General features: G+C 46.4%; 2 protein-coding genes across 7 annotated transcripts in view; both read right to left on the minus strand.

Moving 5' to 3' along the window:
* The window catches only part of NSUN5 (NOP2/Sun RNA methyltransferase 5), a 197362-nt gene that overhangs the window by 54805 nt on the left and 116184 nt on the right, over nt 1–26373 (minus strand). The gene's annotated exons all lie outside the window — the stretch shown is intronic.
* BAZ1B (bromodomain adjacent to zinc finger domain 1B) overlaps nt 2320–26373 on the minus strand; it is a 52446-nt gene continuing 28392 nt past the window's right edge. For 2 of the 6 annotated variants that reach the window (XM_069791599.1, XM_069791603.1), the window contains exons 11-20: nt 19763–19861; nt 19154–19331; nt 17838–18023; nt 13231–13378; nt 11504–11651; nt 9553–9671; nt 6987–7159; nt 5161–5264; nt 4229–4545; nt 2320–2638 (exon numbers count right to left, since the gene is read on the minus strand). In XM_069791599.1, the coding sequence (XP_069647700.1) occupies nt 2532–2638; nt 4229–4545; nt 5161–5264; nt 6987–7159; nt 9553–9671; nt 11504–11651; nt 13231–13378; nt 17838–18023; nt 19154–19331; nt 19763–19861 (1579 nt within the window). In that variant the 3' untranslated portion in view covers nt 2320–2531. Of the gene's footprint in view, nt 4546–5160; nt 5265–6986; nt 7160–9552; nt 9672–11503; nt 11652–13230; nt 13379–17837; nt 18024–19153; nt 19332–19762; nt 19862–26373 lie in introns of all 6 variants that reach the window. The other 4 variants (XM_069791602.1, XM_069791600.1, XM_069791601.1 and 1 more) reach the window with 4 other exon arrangements.

Consider the following 26373-nt stretch of genomic DNA (forward strand, 5'->3'; position numbering starts at 1 on the left):
ATGTCCCAGCACTTGCCAAGTAACTTGCTGCCTCTCGAGGTGCTCCCCAGATAACTGGTCCCGCCGGGCCTCAGCTATCAGGCAGCAGTGGGGCCACTGGCGCCCGACCACCACATGCTATCAGCCCCAGCAGCCCAGCCGGCTCCACCGGAGGAAGCCAGCGCTGAGGTGCTAGGCATGGCTGGCCCTGCTGGGGAGACAGCTTTTCCACAGAGCCTGCCCTGAATTGGAGCTGCCCCTTGGAAGGGCTCTGTGCTGGGGCCACCAGCTGTCCCCTTGCCCCAGCCGTTTTCAACCCTGCGCTGGGGGAGGGTGGGTGGTGGCTCAGCTTTCCTCCATACCCCCACCCCCAAGGTCATCCGTGCATCCCCGCCATCCTACTTGGAGTAGCCCCAAAGGCAGCCAAACACCTGGCTCCAGCAGGGTTGGGGCTGCTGCAGAAGCCCCTCTGCGAGAGGCAAGCAGGGCTCAGCACTGCCCCATCCCTGCAGGAGCAGCCCCCCCAGCTTGGGCACTGCTGCCATGGTTGCCCGTCCTCCGTGTCAGTGGGAGGGAGGGCCGCCAAAACTGAGCCAGGGCTGCCACTGGGTGAGAGCAGGCTCCGGACAGCCCAAGGTCCTGGTCCAGCTAAACATGGAGCAGTCGAACCTAGTGCCCCCCAGCACTCACTGAGCTGTGAAGATTATCCCCCCTCACAAGGCAGTACGCTCCCTCCAGGTTTTGAGTAGCAGAAGGAAAGGCACTGTCCTCTGGGAATGTGCTAAAAATCCCAAGTTACCCAGACTACTAATTGGTTAATCTTAATGATGAAGACATGAGGAAGCCAAGGGGGGGACCAAGCTGTGCCCCCCATGGCCTCCTCCTGAGGCCATGCTGGAACTCCAGCAAACACAGATGCCCCATCAGGGTTTGTCACAGACCAGCCCCAGCGAGATGGCAGGTGTTGCCAGGCTAGTGACCATCCCCCAGCTCACCATGCCAGTGGGCAGCAGGGCCACGGCTCCTCACCAGCCCTGCATGTTTGCCTGCCAGGGCACAGGGACAGCTATTTATAGCCCCTGCACAGGACACTAATGCCATGCAGGGGCTGCTATAAAAAGGAAGTCTCCGAAAAGGTCTCAGAGCAGATGCTGGCCTGAAGTCTCCACACTGAGGCCTGGAAACATCCCAGCTTGAGTCACACTCTGATTCACCCAGGTCCTGTTGCATGCCCAGCAAGCCAAACCACCTCTTGTGGAGAGGGGCTGAGGCTTCTCTGGGGAAAGCAGCATCTGTCCATCACCGAGAGCCTTCAAGCCCTCAAACCCATCGGGGGTTTCCTCTGCCCAGCAGAGACAAACCTGGCTGGAGCACTCCCAGCTCAGCTCCTGAGCAAGGAGGACAAGGAAAACACCCAGGAAACCATCACCCTCCTGGCAGTGCAGCACTGGCAGAAACACAGGCAAAACTTTAGCCAACACATCTGCTTCACAGATAACAAACGGGTTGTACATCAGCACTAGTTCATCACCTCCCCAGCCTCTACTGCCTTTGAAACTCACTATGCCCAGCATGTTCCCGTTAGGCTGCTAGGGACCAGTTGTGCTTTTAGAGACACAGTGGGAATGGTCCTTGCTGATTTCTGAGCTGCAGCCAACAAGGCTGGGGCTGCAAAACACACACAAACAAAACAAGAGAAGCAGTTTTGATGGCCATCCATCAATGCTGGGGTGAAAGAGCAAAGATGTTTCAGCTCCCCCATCACCCCCTTGCATTCCCTGCAGGAGAGCTACCCAGTGCCACCCTGCATGCTGTGGCAGGAGGACAAGTGTCACACTGGCAGCCTGCAGGAGACAAGGGGCAGCCAGGCCAAGGACTGCTCCTGCATCTCTTGGTGACCTCCCCCTGTCCAGGGGTCGGAAGAGCACAGCCTCCCCTTCTCTCTGGGGAGGATGATAAACAGGGCCAGCTCAGAACACACATGTCGACACCAGCACATTACCTTCTGCCCAGCACAGCTTGGAAAGAAGCGTGGTGTGTGACATCAGCTGGGCTGCGGAGGGCATGGCACAACCCAGCTGTGATACCAGGAACCCCGGCACAGCTCAGGGTATGGTATAACCAAACCTGAGCAGGAGGACTAGAAGATGGTTTTTCAGAGTTGTAAGCTGACCTGACCCAGACTCACTGTTCCCTTGATCCCTTGCTCCACAGCTCCATCGTCCCTCTGGCAGGCAGTGATATCATGCCTGATGGGAGCTCTGGGGAAGGCAGAGGCAAGACATCCCAGACAGTCCCACACAAACACAGGGCACCCACAAAGGACTCGCTGCAAGCCAGTTTTACAAACACAAGTACATAATGTTTATTTTTAAGTTTCCAATTTATTACAAGTACAGCCCTTAGCAGAAACCCCCTCCCCCCAATGACATTTATTTTTAAAAAACGTACAGTTCCAAAGGTTTCACTGTGTAGGACCTGCAGAAAATGTTCTCTATGAACAGGACAAAACAAAGCCTCTGAAGGGGACGTGCGAAATACAAATGTCAGTGCTATTCTGTGGGGCAGGGAGCTGAGGCTGGGCATAGGGGAAGAGGGAAGTGGCTGGAAACCTGCCTAGTCTCTGCAGCCATCGACAGTCCAGAACTGAAACGAATACCTGTTAAAAAAAACAAAACAAAACAAACATAAAAAGTTCACAAAACTAGGCCACAATTTTTAATCAATGATTCTTTTCTTGTCAAATCATAGGAGCTGCAACAGCTGCTTTTGCTTTTCTATTATGAAACCAGTATAGAGCAGCCCTGTGGCTGGTTTGTTCAAAATCGAAGACTTACATAATAAAAAGTTCAAGCCCTGGTTGTATGATCAAAACCTGTCATGATGGAGAAGAAGAGGTGATGCAAAACCACACCCTTTCCTTAGAGAAAACTCAGTATCTCAGGCAGCAGGACCCACTTGCTGGGGCTGCAGCAGAGTAGCCTCCCAGCAGGATCAGGCTGGTCAGCCAGTGTGGAACAGTCCTCACTGCACTGGGGGAGTCCAAGGGAGGCAAGCTAGGGAAGGTGTTACTATAAAACATGGTGAGAGCATGGCTAGAGGAGGACTGGAAGACCCCCCTGCCAACAAGTCCCCCGGTGTAACTCCAGCTACTGTTAGGAAAATGAGTTTTAAAGAGGGGGAAAATATAAAGCAAACACAATTTCATATAAACTGTACATGTGCCAAAGCAAGACAACAGTATCTTACAGGTGTTCTTTGTACAAGATCACAGCTAGAAACAAGCCACTTTTAACTAGAAAATTAATTTAAAAAGTTATACAGAACATGTTTCTGCTGTTCCCCTTGCCCTGGAGCTCCCTACAGGGCATGCAGAAAACCACGCTCTCCAGTATGCTTCTGGCACTCGGTTCATCCAAAGGGCTACATGATTGTGTGCTGTTCAAGGTGAGCAGGGAAGCCAACTGCATCCTCTTTGCCATGTATGTGTGAAGAGCTGAGCTCAGAAGAACCCTTGTTGGAGCGCAACCTCCAGAGATTGCTCCCCGAGAAGGGAGAGGGGAAAAGCAAGAGCACCTCAAAGCCAATTGTGTTAGGATGCTGGTGAAAGCCATATTTCCATGAATGTAAGTGCTTGCTCGCCCTATGCAGCCCTTCATTGGGGGCTCAAAATTAACACCATATAAATATATACATATGAGAACTAGCAGCCCATTGGCCTGATCGCACCCAGTCCTTCCATGAAGCAACATGATCCCTCCCTGCATCAGCTCAAGGCTGGTTTCACATCATGGGCAGCAGATGGCAGAGGTCCCACCGCGCTCCAGCCCTGGCTGCTCGTGGAGGGGAGGAAGCGGTTCATCCCAAGGAAGCTGACAGCGCCCAAGCTGGAGTAGGCTTCATGCTCCCCTGCCCAGCCAGGCTTTGGCCAGGCCTTCCCCTTGTCCTCCCACCTTCCCCTCCTAGCAGGAGATTTGTGGATTTTGCAGGAAGCAGCAAGTCATCTCTGCTCACTCAATGGATGACAAAATACTTGAGGAAATTGCAGAAAAATTAAAACTAGGATGGGCCAAAGGGAAGGCTGGATTCATAGAGAGGTGCCCGCTGCTTCCCAGCTCCCTCCAGACAACCCATCCTGCTGCCCAGCAGCACCAGAAGGCCTGCTCCAGCTCTGGCTCTCCCCCTAGTCTCCCCATCCCTCATTTCTTCCTTTTCCGCCCCCGGGAATGTTCAAGGGGCTCTGACTCACTGTCCCCTTCCTGCTCCTCCAGTCCCTGGCACCTGGCAGAGAGCTTCTTGCGTTTCCTGCGTGCATATGTGTGGCCAGGCAGGTGTTTGTGCACCATGTCAATCAAACACTGTTCCGTCTTCTCCAGGCAGGACAGTACGTGACTCCCATTCTGGTTGTAGCGCTCAGCATTGGAGAACACCTGCTTGATATCAGAGAGGAACTCTTGCACTGAGCGGTAATTGCCACAAGAGCACTTGCTCTGCATAGTCTGGAAGTCCATAGGGTTGCTGATGACCTCAAAGTAATCTTCAGCTTCCTCCGTGGTCACTGGCTCCCTGCCAAACGAAGAGCCACAAAGAGAGGAGGAAAATGACAGCCCTGGCCACAGGCAGTGCAGAGCTGTAGAGGAGTGAGAATCACCCCCACCCACACTGCTCGAGCAGCAGCCCCGATTCACACCCCCACCGCACTGTAACAAGCCCCAGCAGCACCTCGACAGCGCTACAGATGTCAGCCCCATGGCAGCCACAGCACAATGATGGGAAGGACAGCAGCTTGTCCTTCTGCCCAGAGAGCTGGTCCAGGCATGGGGACTGGCATGTACCAGGTATGGCTACCTTCTCTCAGTCACAGTGCCTACAGAGTGCCCTGCAAATCCTGGGGGCTGCAGAAAGCACCCACCCCAGCCTCCCCCCTTCAGCCCACAGCCTACCACCCTCTGTTACACCACCTCAGAAGGGCCCCACACCTTCAGTCCAGTAGAGGACTGGAAGTGTGTGGTGGTTTCTTCTGGAACAGCTTCACTCCCTTCCCATCCATAACTTGCTTTTGAAACCCTGGTCTCACAGCCAGAAAGTCCATCTGGCAGGACTGCAGCATGGCCAGCCCACACCTACACACTGCCTGCGCACAGTCCTGTGCCCACGGAGAAGGCGGCCACCTGCCCTCACCTGAAGGGCCAGCTAAAGCGGTACTTGATCAGCTTGCTGAGGATTTCCTCACACTTCTGCAACTCGAGATTTTGGCGACGTGCTGTCTTCTTTGTTTGAAGGACCTGCCCACACAGAGGATGCTGTTAAAAGGAGGTGGTTCCCACTAGGGGCTTTAGTGTTCAGCAAACAGTTTTTAGGCCAAAGAAGCTGGTTCTCAGCAGAACTTTTCTCTTCAATCCTCTCACCTACGAGCTAGTGTCCCAATGGTTGGGGATATGTAGTACTGTTGCAGAAACAAAGTTCAAGTCTTTCAAATGCAGCCATCTTCCACAATAATCAAGAGGCAAACTGCTCTGCTGCAGGACCTTTGATGGTAACAGCCAAGACATGCAGTGGCAGCTTGAGTTACAGAATGGGAGCACCATCCAGAAGCTCTGGTGGGAATAGCTCACAAGCAGCCTGTCTTTTCTTCAGGGGCAGCAAGGTTTTTCAAGATAGGTTCAAAGACAACATGGTCAAAACAAGCAGCCAAAGAATAAATGACAGCAAATAGAGAGTGTAAATTCCCTCTCCCTGCTTTCTCTGAGCCCCTGGCAGACAGCACGCAAGAGGGAGAGGGTGAAAGCACTTGTGCTGCTGTACTGACATTGCAGAGCTGACCATGCCATTTTAAATACCAAAGAACAGCTGATGCCTCGAGCACTGCTGTCCCGTACACAGGCTGAACACAAGGTCAGCCATTTGCCCAGGGATCCACAGCAGGTCAGCCACCAGCACAGGGACATCCCCTCGGCTCTGAGCGCACAGCTCACGAGGCATTGCTGTGTAGGGTATGTCAGATGATGGGAAGGCTCCATGACACGGGGTGCTATTCCTGAGCCAGCTTTGGTCTGTTCCCAGGACAAACGGTAAGTGAAAGAGCCCTACCACAGTCCTTTTCCCTAAGTCAGTGTTTTGTCAGAGACCCTGACCCAGCTGTTCCAGTCAGATTTTCCCCACTTAAACATCCCTCTAAGCTGGCTGTGGCAGCCCATGCTGGGCTTGCTGGTTTAGTTGCCCGCCAGTCTGTAACACAGACCAACTAAAAGGACACTGCAGATCCACTAGCCAGCCCACTCACACCCAGCATAAGAAGCAGTGACCCCTAAGACCACGACCAAGACCGCTCAAGAAGAGTGACAGGATACAGCAGCAGTACTAGTGCTGGTCAGTGAACAGACAGCAGGCAGATCTAGCACAGGCTTGTGACGTGGCCCATGTGGCTAGAGTATCCTCATGTATCCCCTGTGGTGTGTCCCTCCCCAGGACAAACAGCACAGCACACTGCAGCTCCACCCTGCCTAGTATGCATGCACACATAAGATTGCTCTGTTCAGGAGCATACGGTTTTATTCTTTAAATATCAAGTGAAACCTAAACCAGCCAAATTATGTCCTGAAGGTTGGGGAGTGACCATACGGACAACAACTGTTAGAAAATGACCACTTCTGGGGAGCAAGGGTCCAACATTGCTAGCATTCTCTGACCATCCAGGACCCCCTCAGTCCCCCCACCTCTCTGCAGAGACATATGGATACTATTTAAAACCCTTTAACAAGCTGCAGGCTGCCTGCTACTCAAGGGGGACAATGTGTGAAAGAGGCTGGGGAAAGATGCCTGGCATATCTGTGCTCCGTTTGTACTGGGTCCTTAAGGATATGCCTCCTTTGTTAACCCACCCCCAGCCCAGCCCAGGTTTCACAATATGATTCAGGGTATTTCTTTGGGAAGGGGAGGAAGCATGACACCTGTTTCGTTTATAACTCATGATGTGAGCAGCCTCCAGGGAGCAATTTGGCTCTTACCAGCTCATCAATGTCTGCGCCGTTGACAGGTGCAGCCCGCTGCCGGGGTCCCCTGGCAGGGTGCAGCGACTGCTTCTTCCTTTGGTGCCTTCCCTGCCTCGAGGAGTACATGGCTGTGCTCTGCTTGCCCCGAGCTGCCTTTCTGGGTCTCACTGAAACATATAAGCCATGGGCTTAGAGGAATGGGTTAACCTGGATGCAGAGATCACAAGCCTTTTGCCCAGCCATACACACCAGGTAGTGCCTCGCTCACAGCACAGAGGAGCTACTGAACCCACAGATGACTGCAACAACCCAGCCTCTCATCAGCCCATCCTCACTTGGCATATGCTCCTGTCAGCTGTGCTCTTGATACCCTCTCCAGATGAGATATGCGGGTAATCACCTCCTGTCCAGAAAGAGGCCACTGCTGTCTGGCAACAGCCTTCTGCTAAAAGGGTGGTCACACACACCAGCCAACAGCACTGGCAGACCGTTGAGCTCCGAGGAAGACCTGGGAGATTCCAGTTCCTCTGCTGCAGGCAAGGCTTGCCCACAGCTGTAACAGCAAGCCCCTCTGCCTGCAGAACCAAGTGCCAAAGCCCTGATGCATCCCAGCGTGAGGGCGGGCAGGGGAAGTAATGCAAGGACAAACAGTTGTCTCGAATATAACTGCAACATCCCTTCTGAAAGCACCAGGAGCAGAAACCTGAAGTTTCCCCAGTTTCCTGCTGCCCCCTTGCTCCTCACCGGTTTGGGGATGAGTGCTTTTCCAAGCATTTACAAGTGGCCCACACAGTGGGATAAGCCAGTTGCTAAGCCCCCCTCAGAAGTGAACTGTGTGCAAAGGGAGTGTCGAGTTACTGCAGCTGGGAGCTGCTCCACGTGCTGCAAGTGGGAAACAATGGGATTTTATTCCCCAAGACCAGGGCTGCTGTATTATATCCCATAGAAAGGCACTTGCCTGTTTGTTAGTCTGCCTATCAGAGCTTCACACCGATGGAAATGCAAGCGTGCTGAGGCACTCCCTTGTCTTAAGTTTCTCCCATGACCCCTCTGTATCAGGAGAATGTGTTGGTCTTCTTCCCCAGCCAAGCTCCTTCCACCTGGTCACAAGTGCTTGAGCAAGCTGTATCCAGCACGCTGTAGCACTTCATCTGCGGCCTCTAATCCAGCCCTGTCCAATAAATCATCTTGCTGGGCCCCCCGCATGAGGAGCGTGTGTCGGGGCAGGGGGACGTCTGCCTGCTGTCACTCTGCTTGTGTGTCAAGCGTGTGGCACGTGTTAAATGTCTGACAATCCAACATTCTGGGTTATATCCCTCAGGATGAACGCCATGAGGATTAATGGGACTTCTCTATTAAAACAAAAGTTTTCCACAGTGACCTTTCCATGTTAATGCTCTTTAAAACCAGGGGTTGCATTTAGCACTTTATTTTTAGTGACTGTAACCCTCTTTTGCTATTGTTTGGAAACCTTGGCTCAGCTCCTGACTTGGCCATGCAACATAGGCTGAACACACTCCAAGTGTGGACATAGATACATGCAGAACAACAAGCAGCGTGCATAGCCAGGGTATCAGTGAATATCCCTGAAACCAGAATAAAGCAAGGGAATCAAGACTGATGGACCTGGATGGAAACCCTTGAAAGAGCATGGGAGAATCCTTTGGGTGCCAGTCTTCAGATTCCACCATCTGCCCCAGTTAAAATACTCTGAAGTTAGTTTTATGTCAGTCAAGGGCAGTTTGACAGAAAGCAAATACTGGCAGCGCGCCATTCAAAGACTGATCTTTTTAGTGCATCAGGTTGCCCAAATGAGACTGAGTCAAATTCTCCTAAAAACAAAGTGGATACATATAATAAAAAGTGGTTAAGTGGAGAAGCAGTCATTGAGGAGTCTAGAAAACACTCTTTTATTCACTTAGCTGCCCAGGAATGAGCCAGTTATGCATCCCGAGTGGTGTCCATATGCAACCAACGGGTGCTGGCGGTCCAGGCCACACACCCCAAATACTGTGCCTTCCCACAGGAATGGGCAGAGGAAGTGCTAGTTCTACTATCTGAAAATGCCTCCTTGTCAAATCACTAGAAATCTTGCACTTAAGAGGTTATAAGCTGGTGGGAAGGGAAAAAGCAAGGAGAGGGGGTTGTGCTTAAAGCTCCATAAGCATCTATTAACTGCATCCAGTTCACCAACAAACTCTGTAAGCGCAGAGACTGCCAATACCAGTAACTGATAATGCTGCTGCCTCACCCTGCCCTGCTGCAGCCTCTGCTGACCACCTCACAGCACTCTTAATGGTCTCACCAGCGTCCCCAGGGGAATGACTGGGTAGCAAGAGCTCACTGCAGTTTCAATCTTTGCTAGCACTGACCCTATTGCAAAGGGACAAGAGTTCACTCCAACGCCCCAGGTAATGTACAGCATGACCACAGCCTTCCCCTATGACACCTCCCACTGTTTCCAAGTAAGAACCTGTTTTGTGTGAGGAAGAGCACAAGTCCCAGATAGCATCAGTATTTTGGACACTGAAGACAGAGTCTTAGTATTTTCTGTTACTTTCCTGCATTGTCAGAACCTTACATTTCAGTCCAGCAACTTCATAATCTTCTTCCTCCTCCTCTTCCTCCTCAGCATCTGGTTCATCAGAAGCTTCCTCACTTTCTTCACCTTCATCTTCAGCAGAATCCTCTGCATAGTTCCTAGAGTAAGGCAGGTAAACACATTTATTGTATGAGAGCCTGGGCATCAGAGGCCCTGGGCCCTCTATACTGTTTGTTCACAGGCAGAGACTTGATGACCACCTCAATGTAAAATAAACACCCAGTCTCAGACTGAAGCACTCTACTGTATTTCAGAGAGTATCAAGTTGTAGCTACAGCTAAAAGGGCACTTCCCAGGCTGTCGTCTGAACATCTGTGCTGAAAATCCCCAACAGCTGAATCTGTATATTTTTTGCTGCTCTAGGCACCTTGACCATGTGATAACAGATTTTAAGACTATGATTGCTGTGCAATTAGTCTTCCCCAAGAGGATGTGCTGCTGTTTTACCCAGGTCTGCAGACCTGGCCTAAGGAGTTTCAAAAAGGGAGGCTTTTTTGTTTCTGCTGGAATATTTTCCCATTATCTCCTTCCACTGTCATGCCACTTGCATGTGCGCTACAGAAAACAGACCTCATTTAGTATTATTCACAGCTAAGCTTGTATTTGTTAGTGAGCAGAGCATTAGGCTTCTCATGGGCTGATGTCAGAAGCCACAGAGACTCCCGGCCCAGGACAGTTCTGACTTCTTGCATGTGTCTGTTAAAGCATTCCAAGCATTACAAAAACAGGAAAACAAAACAGCATGCAGAGGCAAAAGGGGACAAAGGCAGAGCTGTTGCAGGAGTCTCAATCCTCTGGAGAAAGAGGATCTTGAGCAGTAAAAGGCATAAGAATAAGCTCCCACAGTACAGTAGGGGAAAAAAAGTGCTCCCAGGCCAACATTTTTTTTCTGCTTTGCTAGGATGACAAGAGCAGAAAGCAGATAACAAGACAGGTGTTACCCCACCTGATGGCTCTCATCCAGGAGCCAAGCAGCTTGCAGGTGACTCTGCCACATCAAAGTAACTATGATCTCAGGCTAGAACAGCTGCACTGAAGCCCTGTCATTTTTGTACAAGCCTGATGAACTCTTAAATGGTGCCCAGGGAGAAAGTAATACTTTTTAGGCCATACACCACCTGCACATTACAAGCTAGTACACCTTTTATTGTGCTGCCACTCTGGAAGGGAGGATCTGTTGACTGCTTATGCTTCAGATGCCATTTGATAGCCTCATCTCACTGACAAGCAGGTAGATGAAGCACAGAGTCAAAATCAGCAGAGAACATATACTGCAAACAGAAAAATACATCTCACATACATTTAACTTCCAGCTTGCAATTCAAAAAACAATTCAATCCCTTGCTGTCAGGAGGCAACTACTAATTTCTGCTGCACAGAACAACTTTGATTTGTCCTCAGATCATGTTCCCTCCGTAGCCCTATAAGGACTCCTGCCTTGTTAAGGTTTATCAAGTCCAGAAAACCAGCAGAGTGGCATTTTGAAGCCTGATTTTTAGTAGCACAGTAGGGGTTGAGCTGCAGTCTAGAGTAATGTCTGCTCCAACTTGACAAGAACACAGCAGTAACTTAGTCCAGTGGACTACAGACCTGCAGTGCTACCAACTACACTCCCACGAAAAAGCAACCCAACTAGGTGCTCAAAGAAAACAACAGCCCTTAGCACATCTGATTTTGGTTGATGCATGTTTTCACTGCCAAACCCAAGTTATTTATTAAAACTCCTGAAGCTGTCATGGGTCAGTACAACACAGGTGTGGTAAAGTTACAGCCTGAAAAAATGGCTTTTCTATTGTTCCAGTGCCATTGAGTTAAGTAGGCCATTTCAAGCCTTTTAAAGGTACTCTGTTTCAGGCTGGTTTGGTCATCTTGTGAAAGTAGGCTAGAACTGCGCATCAGTGGCAACACAAAGGAAAGGAGAGTCACTCACCTGCCTCGTGAGCTGCGCCTGGCAGTAGAAGGCTGACACGCTGGGCACTGCCATTCACCATCTGGTATCTCATAGAGTGCCGGTCTCAGACAGAACAGGTGGAAGGCTTTGTTACACTCATCACACAGGATTAGCTTGTCATCCTCACCTAGGAAAGTGCAACTTACTTGTAATGAGTGCTGCAGCCTTGCTCAACCCAAGAAGTAGAAGCTGCTGCAGCACTGGAGGTCAGTGTGAAGCAAGAGAAAGATGCAAAGTACCCTCTGACAGCAGGGACCCTTCCTTCTTGGTTCCACCACTGCAGTGGAAACCAGCAGCATTTAAAAAAATAAGCCAAACAAAACAATACAAAGTCCCTTGCCCAGCAAAGATTTCATTTGAGGCAAAGGTAGAAACCTGCCAAATAGGTTCCACTCAGGCTAAATCTCAAGCCAAATACAGGGAAGAGAAATCTGCTGCAAAGATGCCCGAGAGCCTAGCAAGAAGCTATAAATGCAGCTATTTTTATTCTAGCCTCAATCTGGTCAACCTGCACAACATCTTCTTTCTACTTAAAGTAGCAAGCCTACATAGAATATCAGCATGCAGCAGAACTAGTCTGTCTGTGCTTCTCACTGATACAGGGAAGTGGGGAGACAGTCCTGAGCCAGCTATTTCATTTGCTGAAGAGGAAAAAAGAAAGCGCAGAGAGCTTGCCAGCATGTGTCTAACATTCCAGTTCTTAAATTCTGTGAAACTATGATCTGTTAAGTCTCAGGTGAGCACCCTCTTACATCTGCCTAGAATCCCCTTCTCAACAGCAGATCGGACAGTTTTTGCATAAGGTTGGAATTTCCCTGAGGCTTCACAGTGAAGAATAATGTTGTACCAATTCAGCCCTTCTTTCTTTGAAGAGGTGGATGGCATAGCCTTTTGGTAAACAAAAGTAGCCCAGCATTCCCCCAGAGATCTGTCTGCCCTCACTTCCCACTAGTGTTTCAGCAAATAGAAAGTGAGACAAAAAGCACATGATGAGGCAGAAGGTACTACCAAGCTCTTTCCTCCAGGCTTCCATCCAAAAGGAGAGGTTATGGCAGAACAAATACTAGCATTCCATCACTGGTGACACCCCTTCTACCTCCCCCTCCACCTGCAAGACTCTAAAGCCCTTCATCCTATAGTGGATACAGAGAAGGTAGCCCCTTGTAACCTATTTGGTTACTTCCCCAGCCTTACCAGCTGGTAAGGCTTCCAGCTCATCAAGCAGTTCTACTCCCACTCTAGCCAAGAAGTAGCATCAACCCACCTTGCCCTCTCCCATTTGGCTACAAAGGGTAATAACCTTCCCAACCTATCCTTGCTTCTTCCTTCTGTAAAAGATGAGATTAACTGACAAGGCTTAGAGACCCAAAGACCATTCTGACTCAAAAATGAAGCCAGGGAATGGACAGTGGCACAAGTGTTCCCAAAAGGATTTGTAGATGACTTGTGTCCAAGTACCCTAAATATCCAGGGGATAGCAGCTCTGCAATGTTCTGCAAGACTGTATACTGGTTTCATAAGAATGGTTTACTGGAGTCAGGGTCAAATGCTTCTGTGATATCAATGCTTCTGACTGTAAATCCTGACATTCAAAACTCAAAATACAGCCAAAGAGAGCGACAGACTACAAGGGCATGTTGCCTAAGCAGGGCATGGAGAGGTGACAGCGTCCGACTGTTACGCAGGCGTGGGGCAGGAACGCATACCTTTCTTGCGACACACTTTGCATCTGGCATTCTCTGCCGACATATCCCACTTGATACAGGCATCCAGCATCCCGAGCAGCACGTGCATACGGGAGAAGGTCTGGGCCTCACGGATTGCTGTCTTCCACTTTTCCATGGCTGAAGCAACCTGCAGACAGACCTAATAGCTTACAACGAAGCACACAGACACAGCTCGCTACAGTCTGAAGATGTTTTTATATCCTTTAGCTGGGGCCCTTAATAACCAAAGCTCAACTCTGTATTTCTTTCCTTCTATATAGCCTCAGCAATCCTATTTGTGGTTTATCCATAACCAGCCTCACTGGATCAGACAGTTTGTTCATAACAGTAGAGCCCTTTTGCATTTCATGGCCAGGCTGAAACAACCTACGTGAACTCCACTAAATTCTTGCTCTGGAAGTCTAACCCAAATAATCATCAGGCTAAGAAAATAAAAGGCAGAAATCTAGCACTGTAAAATGCGGGATGAAAGTTAGGAGGCAGCTGGCAACACCACTTGAGCATGGCAGATTGGAGCAGCCTGTGCTGCCCTCCAGTGGGTACTGCAGACACTTGAGACCGTCAGCAAGACCTGCCACACGCTTGGTCCTCCTGGTCCTCCGAGCGGCTCAGCTGGCAAAGGGGACTGTGACATCAGCTACAATCAGATTTGACAGGCAAAGCATTTGGAGCCCCAAATACGAAACCAGCTGCTTTCCTGAGACAAGATGACTTCAGAGCATGTCAAATCCCAGAGTTAGCTGTAAGTGAGGATGAAAGCATTAAACCTGAGATTTGCACCAGGGCAACTGCTGGAGTCTGCACATAGCAAGCCACATGCAAAATCTCAAACTCAGCCCTAGAGGTTTAGAAACAACGTTGTGGTAAATCGGAAATGCACCAGAACAGAGAAGCAATCCAGAGCCACCGCGTGTTCAACTCCAACATTAATCCTTTGCTTTACAACAATGAGGTGATGGCCTAGACATGACAGGGACATAATAGGACTCAAGTTAATGTTCTTCTACCCCAGGAGAATGAAAAAACAAACAGTAAAGTGTCAGATGGGAAAATCTAAACTCTGCAGCTGACAGCAATTTGGGAGCCAAACAAAACCCAGGATTTTTGCAGAGTTGCACATTCTCCTCTGACTGAATTTGAGGAAGCACAGCATATATTAGATGCTTGGAAAAACACACAAACTGTTCTAAAATGCCAACATCCTTGCTGCCATTGCTAGTATGGAACCTGGAGCCTGAGACATTCAAGACAAATGGAAACCTGCACAGCCTACTGTGGCAGATTACACAGTGCTGTGCTATTTCTTTGCAGAACATTGTTGAGGTGCTTCACATACTGTGTAATTGATTTTCCAAGTAACTGTTCCATGGGTTTTGCTGTTAACGTACTGGGTAACTGCTGGGCCAAGATAAATCTGCAAAAGCTGTTGGCAAGTTTTGCTTAGATTTTTCTCCCCAAGCCTGTGGAATTTAACAGATTTTTAGCCTTGCTTCCCAAGCATCATGAGACTATGGCATTTTAGCAGAACCACTATCAAGGGAGTTCAGACCGCCAACTAGGCAAAACAGGAGACTGAAAGAAGTTACTTCAATACCGTTTTGACTGGAGAGGAGCAATCTAGCAGGGAAAACAACAAAAAAACCCCCACAAAAATACCAAAGGAGAAGTTCTCAGTCCCATTTCAACTTTAGAGTGACAGAAAACTCCTGCTTGGGTAAAGGTGGACAAACCTCCAGCTAGAAAGGCTCTTGTCTGGTATCCTAAGATGACAGAAATCCCTCTGAACAGCTGAAATGGTAATTGCTTGGTTGTGAAGCTGCTCTTTGAGGTTTTGTCTGCAGGTGAAGACTGACCCCCCCCATGACTTTTCCCTTGCAAACACCACTGACAGCAAGTAGCTGGGGTAGATAACCTACCCATGCTCTTGACTATGCTCAGGCAGTTGTGCTGCGATTTCACACTGCAAAGAGGTCACATATTCCCTGTCCTATTCTGGGATAGTCCAGAGTGCTGCTGCCACTGGAAATGGGAATGTTTGCATAAACAGAGGCACAAGACTGATTTTCAGAAACAGCCATAAGCCAGGTCTACACTGCAATCTTTTGCCACTCAGCAGTATGATCTCTAGCTATGTAGCTGAGCCAGCAGGAACCCTTAGTATAGACAATTATGTCAGCAAATAGGTGCCTATTAAGCCATAACTTGTTTCTCACAGGGAAAATGAGACATAACCATACCGCAGGACTGCAATTTCGCTCATATAGTCTGTAAGTACATTAAGTGTGTTTTTCCAGTAGGGCTATGCTGTATTTTACCTGCTACTTACTCTCAGTGCAGTTCTGGCTCTAAAAGACTTCATAATTCTTGGCCTATGCAGGAGATTTGTCTTTAAAAGCCTAACAGTCGGGTTTTTTCATCAGATAACTATATCCAAGATCTGGGCTGCTCTTTCAAGGTCATTTATAAAAGTTTTCTGCTTTGGCAAAAAGAAAGCTTGTTCTAGATAAACTGAGGCAAAAAAAAAACCCAAACAAAACCCAAAAACTAAACAAACCAACCAAACAAACCCAAAACCCCCACAAAAATGTTGAACATTACTTGTAGCTCTACAGATGTCTAGAAATCTCTGAGCCAGATAAAGAAAGCACTGTACTGCATAAATAAATGCTCCAGAGACATCAGCACAACACAAAAGCCAGTGCTCCGGAGGGAGAACCACACAACCACACACTCAGACTGGCAATACTTAAATCTGCACCCATAGACCTATAAGGCTGAGCTGTATAGCTAAGTATACAGTCACATTAGACAAATTGGGTAATACAAGGAGGGAAAAAAAAAAAAAAAAAAATTCAAAGTAACATACGATTACAAGTCCAGCAATAGTCAGAAATCCTACTGTTCCAGCTGGTTTACAGAAGAGAAAGTACAAATCAGGATGTTTCAGTCACACAAAGCACTTTGTCTAACTAGGTTGCTGCAGCTGAAAGTTCTGCAATTGCTAGAATGAAGCACATTACAGAAGCCTGGCCTTGCTGTAACAAACAATGCTCCGTAACCATATCATTAAGAGAGTAGTGCTCTAAGGTAGAATGGAGAAACTAACCGAACATTCATGATCAAAATGGCTCAATTTTCAGGCAAATAAAAGCTTAGGTTTGAAATCTGACACAGCTTTAGCAATAGCAGGGAAGTGACCAGGACTCAAATACAGAGCTTAAGCTGCTAAATTACTATCCATTTAGATATTGTAGTAAATCTGATGTTACCCTTTAAGTATGCCCTACAGGTATAACCCTTATGGTTATAGCTGTAAGACACATTGGAGTAAGGCATGATATGGTGTTGCTGTAGATACAGGAAATGTGATGATCCAGGCCCTTTCTGTCTCAGACATAACTGTTTTTTACAGCTCTGTATTCTGCTGACAGCTTTTAGGATAAGGTAGCCTTCCATTCCCTTTGCACTAAGGACTGAAAGACTCAAAGTTAGCAAAGTTTAAATACTTCAGGACAACTGAAGAATGTGAGAACTTCTACTGCCTATCCAAATATCCTGCTAACGTGGCAATGACACAGCATAGCAAAGACTTGATGTTCAGACAACAAGGGTTTAGCATACACTGACAGGAGCCTAAAAAAAAAAAAAAAAAAGGCACCACAAAAACTCCCACACCCCAGCACCAGTCAAGCATCTAATACTTCCTTTTTAAGCTGGGAATTTCAAATGTTCTGTTGATCCAACTCTGATCTTGCTACTTCTGCTGAAGTCAGTGAGCAATCAGGGCAGAGCACTTTGAAGGGGGCAGTGGGCTAAGTTTTGTCATGGGACACTAATGTCCCATTCAACTGAGTGCATAGAAACTACCCCTGAGCACTAGTATCTTTCTTAGGATGAAACACTGGTACAGCTCAACTGCCTGCAGGACCCTACCAAATCCTCTGCAGCTCTTCTCCATCCCTTCTGAGCTCTGATTTGGAAGGCTATGTATTTACCCCCACAAGACCACTTTTCTACTGCAGGCACATATGGTTTGTTTGTCCAGATGTCCAGACAAGCTGAGTGCAACCCACAGCTTGGCATCTTCTGTGGGTGTCTCCACACATACACCGACTTGTGTCTCTTCTTGCATAACATTGGTATTTACCTGAACCTAACTCCCTTGCAGTCACCGAAACCTCAATGTGTCCCTCCTTCTCTTTATGGATCAAAGGCAATAAACCACCATCAGTCCTCTCTGACGGATACAACTCCTGTTAAGTTCTGTAAAAATACTCCATAATATGCTTTTATTAAAGTACCCAACTTGTGTGAGGAACTGCACAAAGTCGTCAAATATTTGACTTGACCCATTTCCTGTTCACAGGCAAAGTTAACTGTAATTCCTCAGTATGATTTTCATTTTGCCAATACCTTTACTCTTCAAAATAAACAGGGAACACCTGGCCCCATAAATGACAAACCCACTGCACTCCAAACTTGGAATGAGGAGAAGCTGCTTAGGATTTAGCACTCTATGAAATGTATTGTCCCTGCTCAAAGAGTTATATTACAAGACTGAAAGAGAGCCCTGACATGAACAATACCTTAGCTTCTTCTGCCATTTTCTTGTCTTCATCTATCTCCTCAGCCTTGGCAGTGTAGTCCTCTCCTTGATGTTTCCTTCTCTTCTGCTTGGGGGCCATGAAACCTTGCAGAAACTTCTTAACAACACCAGCTTGGAGTGCAATCACACACTCTCCAAAATCCTTCAAGCTCTCTAGTGAGTATACCTGTTAGGGAGAGCGTATGATCATGTAACAGTTGGACGTTACTCTCTGTGCTGTTTTAGGTGGGTCTGTCCTGCAAATGGATACACGTGACACTTAATGCAGTATTGTTATCTACCATACTTGGTTATGGAATCAGCATATTGCTGCTGCTTCTGCTAGAATTCACACATAGCTGATGATAATGCATAGCACTGTTAAGAAAAAAGCATCATGCCTTAAAAAAAAACCCAAAAAAACACAAAAAAAACCCCAAAACACCCACCTCACCCCCAAAACCAAACCACCCCCCCAACCCAAATCCATGATGACCATGATGACTAAGCACTATGCCATTCTTCCACTCCTTTAGTGACTTCACTTTTCCCCTCCTCTTAACACTTATGGTCTCATCTACACAGAGAAGTCTCTGCAGTGACTCAGGATGCAGCTTGAACAGAGCTTTAATCATTCCAAGCCAGACAATGTCATCCTTTGGTAGGAGGAGCATGCACGAGTCACAGAAGTGTTTACTCTACCCACACCAGGCAGCCTTATCCCCTCCTGAAGACACTCAATGCACCAGTAATGCTCATGTGAGTTAGGCTGAACTAGCCAGAGCACTAAAAAGTCATACTTCAGTTCACTGCACAGTAACTTCCTTGTGCTGACATATCCATGAACAAAACATCCTTTAGGTCCTGGAACTGGGACGCAATCATTATTCCAAGCCTAAAGTGGTCTGAATTTATGAAAAAAAACCAAACACCCCAAACAACAAAAACCCCAAACCTCCAAAATGGAAAACTGCTGTCTCAACAAGACATGCTGGCTTTGACACAGAAGCTAAAAATCAGCTACCTGCAAAGAGTTCTGATAATGCTCCATAAAAAAGTCTGCCACCAGATGAAGGAAATAGGGCAATTTAACAACTGTGCAGGACACCTAGCTCCAACATTATGACCTACCTACACCAAAAGGACCTCAAGCCAGCAGCTGTGTAATGTTGAAATGATAGTTTAGAAAAAGAGGACACATGAGAACACTAATTTTCCTGATCCTCTTGTCTGAGGATAACAAAAGACTCAAGACCTTCCACAGAAAGTATCAGCTCATGCTTGTCTTGCTCAGTACTACTTTGCCTGTTCACTCACTCTTGCTTCATATTCTGGTGTCACATCAACATATCCCAAGCCTCCTTTTTGCAGCCGAGTTGCAACCTCAATTAGATCACTTCGGAGGTAGTTCAGTAGTTCCTGGTTGCCATCACAGGATTTGAGGCCCAAGTTCTGTTTCCGAGCCAAATGGATAGAATGCGTGATGTCCTGATACCTGGAAAATCAAAAACAACCTTTCAATACATGCAGACCACTGCCCTGTGTGCTGTGCAGGCACTGGGGCAACAATGGTGTCCATCATGATCTACATGCTCCACCAGTGCAGAATGTTCTTTGAAAGACACTTGAAAGCACATGGTAGTTCTGGCTCTCCAAGTGAAACAGCACTGCCGTTGTTTCCAGTAGCAAGGAGCAATTTAAAGACTGACAGAACCTCTTCACAGTTGAGAACATTACCTATCGAGAACTTGCAATTACTGCCCAAGAAAAACAGTCATTTCTTATCTTCAATATCCTCCGCTCTTCAGCACAGGCACAATCAAAGCAAAGCACAGAACGCTGCCCCAGGAATGGAAAGGCTTGCTGTGATGAGGATACGCTTTGACTTTGAGAAGGCACACAGAGAAAAAAAAATAGCAGGCTCACCTTTTCTCCAAACGCTCCTTTAGCTGGCTCTCTCTTACTCCTTGTGGGTGCAGGCAATCCAGCAGCTCATCCAAATCCTTCTGACTGTCACAGAGAAACCTGAAAGATATAACATGCACCAACATCAACCAACGTATCTCTGCGGCAAGGCAATTCCTTCTTCTAAATAATTCACAAGTATTAGGCAGGGATGACAAGTAACCTATATCCCAACCCTACAGAGCAAGGTGAAACACTTCAATAATGCTGGCATAAGCATTCTGACTCAGACTGGCCTCATTTCAAGGTCCCCAAACGTAGCCAATTCCAGGGTAAGAAAAATAAAAACAAAATAAACACAGAGCTGATTTATAGATTTTTCCCTGTTAAGTTTATTAAAACATTGGCATTTGAATTTAGTCATCTACCCCAGGGATTACATTCACTAAGTTGCAGTCAGTTTAAGTAATCTGAACGTCATTTTAGATGCACTAGAAAACATTAACATGCTATACGCTGCATAGCATAGCAATTTAATCATTCTTTCTGCAGTGCCTTCAACTTATTTCATTAACCCAAGAAGTTCCTAGATTAACAAAGGGTATGTCCTAGCTTATACCACAATTGCTGATGATGTAGATTTGTGACTGAAGGCTATGCCCTCTGCAAGTGCAGAAGTCCTCCTTTTTTAAGAAGCTGATCTTAACTTGAAAGCTCAAATGCAGTATGTGAAAACCATATTCATTAGTTTTAAACCTTTCTGATCAGAAAGTCCTTCAGGACAGCAATGGTAATTGGCAGTTAGCTGAATCTAAAAGGGGAAAACTTCTGCAGAATTCTCTACACAAGAGAGAATTCTCTCTGCAAGTCCAGAGTACAATCAAGTTCTAATGCTGGGTTGTAGATTTAAACTAGCTTTAAGTCAGCCTGAAATTCTGCTCTTTTGCCTCTTTTTTTTTTTCCCCCCCAACTCTATTCTAGGATGCCAGGGAGCCTCCTCACCTGATGGGCACAGAGATTTAATCTGAGTTTCAGAGCTCATTTACAGAAAATAAGACTAATTACAAATCTTCTAGAAAAGGATTGCTCTTTAGAAGAGGGAAGTGAGGGAATAGCAAAATCAACCTGATATGGAAACAACTGCAAAGGACCACTATGTGATCCTTACCAGCCACAGAGAAGACTCCAGATCTAATTTTTCTTCTTGGGCACAAGCTCAGATGAGCCAAGCAAGAACTAGAGAAAGATGCTGTTCTGGCTCCTCTTGGAATAACAGTATCCGCAATGCTTATTTTTCTGGCAGAAATAATTACTAAATATCATATCTGAAAAGAAAATATTTCAGAGTTCTAGTATGCTCATGTTAGGGCAATGGCCTCACAATTTGCATTCAGTTAGTAAATTAATTACTCTAATAAGACATATGATTGATTGTTTAAAAATGGAAGAAAAATAGTTTCTTGCCAGTCACCTGCTTCAGTATACTCCAACCCTGCAGAGCATCCTCACTTTGCACACTGAGGTAAAATCTTTTGGCCACCACTATTCTCTGCACACCCTCCTGGCGAGAAACAGGACAGAGCAGTTCCAAATATCTTTCACCCACTAGAGCCTAGCACAGGCACTTCAAAAGTAGCAGCGATTAAGGACTGGTCATAGGATCCAACAGGCATTCACACAAACCTCTAACAATGTAACTTGTGTCTTTTTCTTATAGATGCCACTTATGGTGACTAGCATTCCTACATTCACTGGAAGGTCTACAGACAGACCACTGCAAGGACTAGCATTTTTAAGTCTACTGGACTTCTGCTAAATAAAGAGAAATTTCTCTAGAATATTTGGTATCAAATTGCTTCCAAACCCTCAGGACAAATCTTGGGATTGGTCCTAAGCAATATTTCAATATGAAGAATCTGTCACAATATGGGAATGGCATAAATAAAGCTTCAAAACAGTTGCCCTGCAGATACCCAGCAGAGGACTATTTCTCAGGCACGCTGAGAAGGTTGCCTAGGTCATGATGAAACAACATCAGTCACTGCTGGTGATACACCACAGAACCCAGTTGGAAAAATATCTGATAAGACCATGCCTGAGCTTTCTCAGCTTTCCCCCATGGCTGCAAATCTAATGGGGGAAACATCCTGCACAGTTTTATCTTACTGTAAAAATTAAAGGGCACTGAAAACAACATAGGGCATTTGGATTCACCAGTGTTATGTTGTTTGGGGAAAGACAATGCAAGTTGCTGGCCAGCGTGAGGATATCCTTTTTTGAAAGCTAGTGTTAAGCCCTGGCACAACTTTGTTCCTGCCGAAAAAGAAATGGGACAGGGAAGGGAAAAGATCTGCAACAGGTACTGGAGTCTTCCCAATTCACCCTGAGAATAAGAACTGGTATTTCTGGGAGAGGGAACTGTTCTACATTAGCTTGAACTCAAATGTGCATAATATAAACATATCAAAGAAGTACCTGTGTTAATTTGATTGGTGACACCTTGCTGCCCTGTGCGGCCACAGTTCCTGGTTCTCAACCTAGCTCCATATGCTCCCTGCTACCTGAAGGAACCACCTGCACCTCCAACTAGGGCTCAACCAGCATGAGGCTGGGAGCATGGATATGATAAGACAGGGCTGGCATTTTAAACAGGGGAGGCAATAAGGCTATGAGCTTGTGGGTCTTGGTAAGAGTGCGGGGAAGGCAACAGGTGCCCTTCATGTGGCCTGACACAGAGCTTAGTAACAATCCAGAGTGATGGGAAAGATGCCTTTGGGAGAGACAAGACCAGATGGAGGTCTTCAAACTGATCTGAAACGGGGAAATCCTGACTGGGGTAAGGGCTTCCCACATCCCTAAATAACAGTCTAGATTCTTTTCTTACATTTCTGGCAGCACAAGCCAGTAGACTGGTCAGCAATCAAAACAGAAGGGACAAATGGCACAAGCACCAAGTCAAAAGGAGCTCTCAGTATTCACTCAGGCTGAATATTCCTACCTGTTCTCAGGCTACAGGCTGCAAGGGACAGAGGAAGGTATAAAACCTGGACTGCAGACTAGGGAATGAAGAAATCAAGAGGACAACATCTAGAGGAGCCCAGGATCAGTACCTGCTCTGGAGGTTTGGTGGAAACAGGGGAACTCCATCTGTAGAATATAGGCGTGAGAATGGAGTCTGTCAGCACCCACTCACGGTTAACTCAAATTGTCTGCTGAGGGGACCCGCCATATCATGGTGTATTCCTAATAGATGAAGAACAACGGGAGTTACTCTGCAGAGATGCCACTCTTTCCAAAATTCATCTGCTTTCTGACCAGGATGAGCAAGAAGTTTCCTGCATACTAATATACTGCAAAGGTTGTGATTAACCCATGGTTCTTGCAGGGAAGACCAGTATGTACACAGCTCACAAAGCACTATGGTATGGACAAAAGACTTTTTCAGGGACCATGTGCCCAGAAGCTTTAAATAGGGAAATTTTTTTAATAAGCATCAATATCAGTGAAAGTGGTACACAATGTTAGAAAGGGGACTGGTCCATCTGTCTGGAGAAGACAGAAGTAACCAAGCATTTATGATTCTGAATGAGAACAATGATTCAGCCTCTGCGCTTTTAGGACAGAACACTGGGCCCTCTTCTTTTTGGGGACAAAGTACTGAAAGCAGAAACCACTTCTATGAAATACTGTTTCTGGAGCTCTTGGCAGAAGTATGGAATCTATTTCTCCCTTTATCAGTGTCCTACCAGCTCCCATCCTCAAGGAGAAAAGGGGCAGGACCCTGAAATACAACCATTCATGGAGTTAATTTAGTGTTCATTTCAAAGTCTCATCACTCTAGCGTACAAAAGGGTAAAGCTAAAGATGCTCTATGTGCACTGTGAGGCTACTCTCAATCCCACGTTAGATGTACTACTGGGAAGAAGAGACAGGATGGCAGGAGTTAAAGCAGAACACAAAGAAATGAAACTTCCTGTGCACCACATGCTAACATTATGAGTTATAGCTGAACAAGTCCTTGTATCCCAACAACAAGGGGTGTAGATATCCAAGGACTTCACTGTGGTCTCAGGGCTTCTCAGGGTGTGCAAGGACAATGTGCAAAAAGCAGCCAAGGAGGAGACTCTTCCATAACCATCTATGCTCATGAGAGTCCCTGAGATTGGAGAGATCAATGGCAATGGCCACAGAGGAAAATACAGTAATATGAATACAGATTTCCTCAGAGGGAAGTTCTAGTTACTGGCTATCCCCTGAAATAGCACCTCTCAGGTTGTCACTTGTCTTTTTGTGGAAGCTTACCTGTAAATGGTGACAGCTGTCAGATAGGTACTTAGCAAACAGGCTCTTTCCAGTTCTAGAGCTTTAAAGAAAAGTCTCTCAGCTGAGGAAGCTTACTGCTTATCTGTGGAAATGGCTTTAGGTGGCCCTGTCAGTTAGGAGAAAGTCATGCAGACAGCACAGAAGAATGCTAAGTTAGAAGTAGTTACCTTTGCTTTGAAAACCTGCCATTGTGCCCCCTGATCACTTTAAGGGCATGAAGGCCTACACCTGGCTCAGATCTTCCATTTGCATTGCTTTACCTCAACACCCTGACACTGGCAACCTGCTTGGCAGGCAATGCACGCAGGAGTGATACTCTCAGTAAAAAAACCAGCAAGTGCTGTGATTGCTAGCAGTCTTTCCTAGCAGGTACCAAAAAGGACAGAAATCAAAGACACTGTGGCTTAACAGCCAGGCCAAAAAAAATCCCAGCCAGCTCAGCATCTTATTTCTGAGTGGCAAAAAGGCAGAGCAGACATGCAGTGACACTTCTTCACCCTGCCCCTACAGATTTTAGGATCTGCTGGTTTGAGGACTTCCTTGTGTGCCAGGACAAGAACCTTTGTGCTTAATACTCCTCAGTGAACTCCTTTCAGCAATTTGTCCAACTGGTACTTTGAACAGGTAACAAATCTGAAAATCCACAGCAGCTGGTAGCAGTGAGTTGTATGCATCAGCTGTATGATCTGAAGTAGTACTTTCCTATTTCAAAATTGCCATTTGCTAGTTTGATTTCCTGATCCCTTTTTTCTGCATCAAAAGAAAATCCTCTTTCTTTAGGAGACTTCCCCATTCTCTTCTAGCATTACTCTCTATCTCCCTGCTGAAATACAAATTAGAGTATTTCTGTAACTTTTTTTGTATTTCTTAGCCAATTATTCACTCATGAGAAGAGCTTCCCTCTTATCCTAAGGCAGGCCCTGTAACAACAGATCTTGTGAAGCAAGATTGTTCCCCAAGGAAAAAAAAAAAAAATTGTTTCTCCCTTAGTCTGTACTTTGGTTTATCACCCTTTTTTATTTCCTTCATTTAGACTCAATCATGGCTTTTAAGTAGGTCTTCTTATTTTTAATAGCTTCCTTATCCTGATGTGAACCATACTGAGAATATTTTGTTATTGTTGCTGCTGTTTTGCTCCCAAGTTTCCTCAAAACTTTTTTCAAAGGTAAGAGGCAGCACTTGCTTTGACCATCTAGTATGGAAACTTTAAGACAATCTCTTTGAAAGCATTTTAGGCTTTTGGCTGCCACTTTACGCTTCCCCCCCTGCCCCAAACAAACTTAATTATTTTTGTTGTTCTCTTTTTAGAAAAAGAGCAGAATACCACATATTATGGCCACTTCATACAAATCAGCTCTTAGTAACAGAATATAATTCAGTCCCAAGAGTGCACAGGACATGGTTCAAAGAGCTGCTTCTCCTGGGCTGTGTGACTAGTTACTTCATAAAGCATTCCTACCTTTGTAACCACCCCGATCACTCTCAGCATGTCACAAAGTTGCCAACCTGATAGAGCAATTCAACACTAACATCAAATACTATGCTTTTTCAAGTTCAGCCTGGAATTACAAATCGCAGGGATTCTGTGTTACTTAACTTATCCGATTTGCCTCTCTGTTTGTCTTCAGCTTATAGCAATATGTGCTATTAATTTAAGCTACTGTTTTCCTTATATAATTTGTTTTTCTACTGGGAACACACCTTGCCACCTCTGCTGAATGAAGATGAAGTATTATAACAGACAGTTAGAAAGAGCAGAGAGGACTTCCCTGTGGATCGTACTGTCCTCTGCAACCTCTTGTTTACCACCCATTCCCTAGGAAAGCCCAATTGCTTGAATTTTGGCCATGTGATAAGATGTGCAAAGGACTAGACTGAAAACGGGGTGGAGTTTTGACATGGCAATATTGGACAGAGTGAAGGCATGCAGAAGAAACTCTGCTATCTCCTATGACCTGCTAGCAATGAAAGAGAAGGGGTAGAGCAATACAAAGAGTCAGCACTCAATGCTGATGGTTTAGATGAATCAAGACATCCACAAATTTCAGTCTCTCCGACAGTTCCTGGTGGGGGAGCAGGAACATCTTTAGTAAAGTAGTTCTAACTTGCAGCAGTGGAACTATGCTTTGGAGCTAAGCTCACAACTGGTGATATTTATCAAAGACCAAGTAACTCCACTTTGTGTGTCAGCAGTGGAAAACTCTGTGGAAAAGCCACTGCTAATAAGGGACCTGCAGAAGCAAGTACTTTGTGACAGTTACTTCTCAGGCTTATCTTAAAAAAAAAAAAAAAAAGAAAAAAAAAAAGCA

This window comes from Haliaeetus albicilla, chromosome 9 (assembly GCF_947461875.1).
Source record: "Haliaeetus albicilla chromosome 9, bHalAlb1.1, whole genome shotgun sequence".
In the NCBI taxonomy this organism is placed as follows: Eukaryota; Metazoa; Chordata; class Aves; order Accipitriformes; family Accipitridae; genus Haliaeetus; species Haliaeetus albicilla.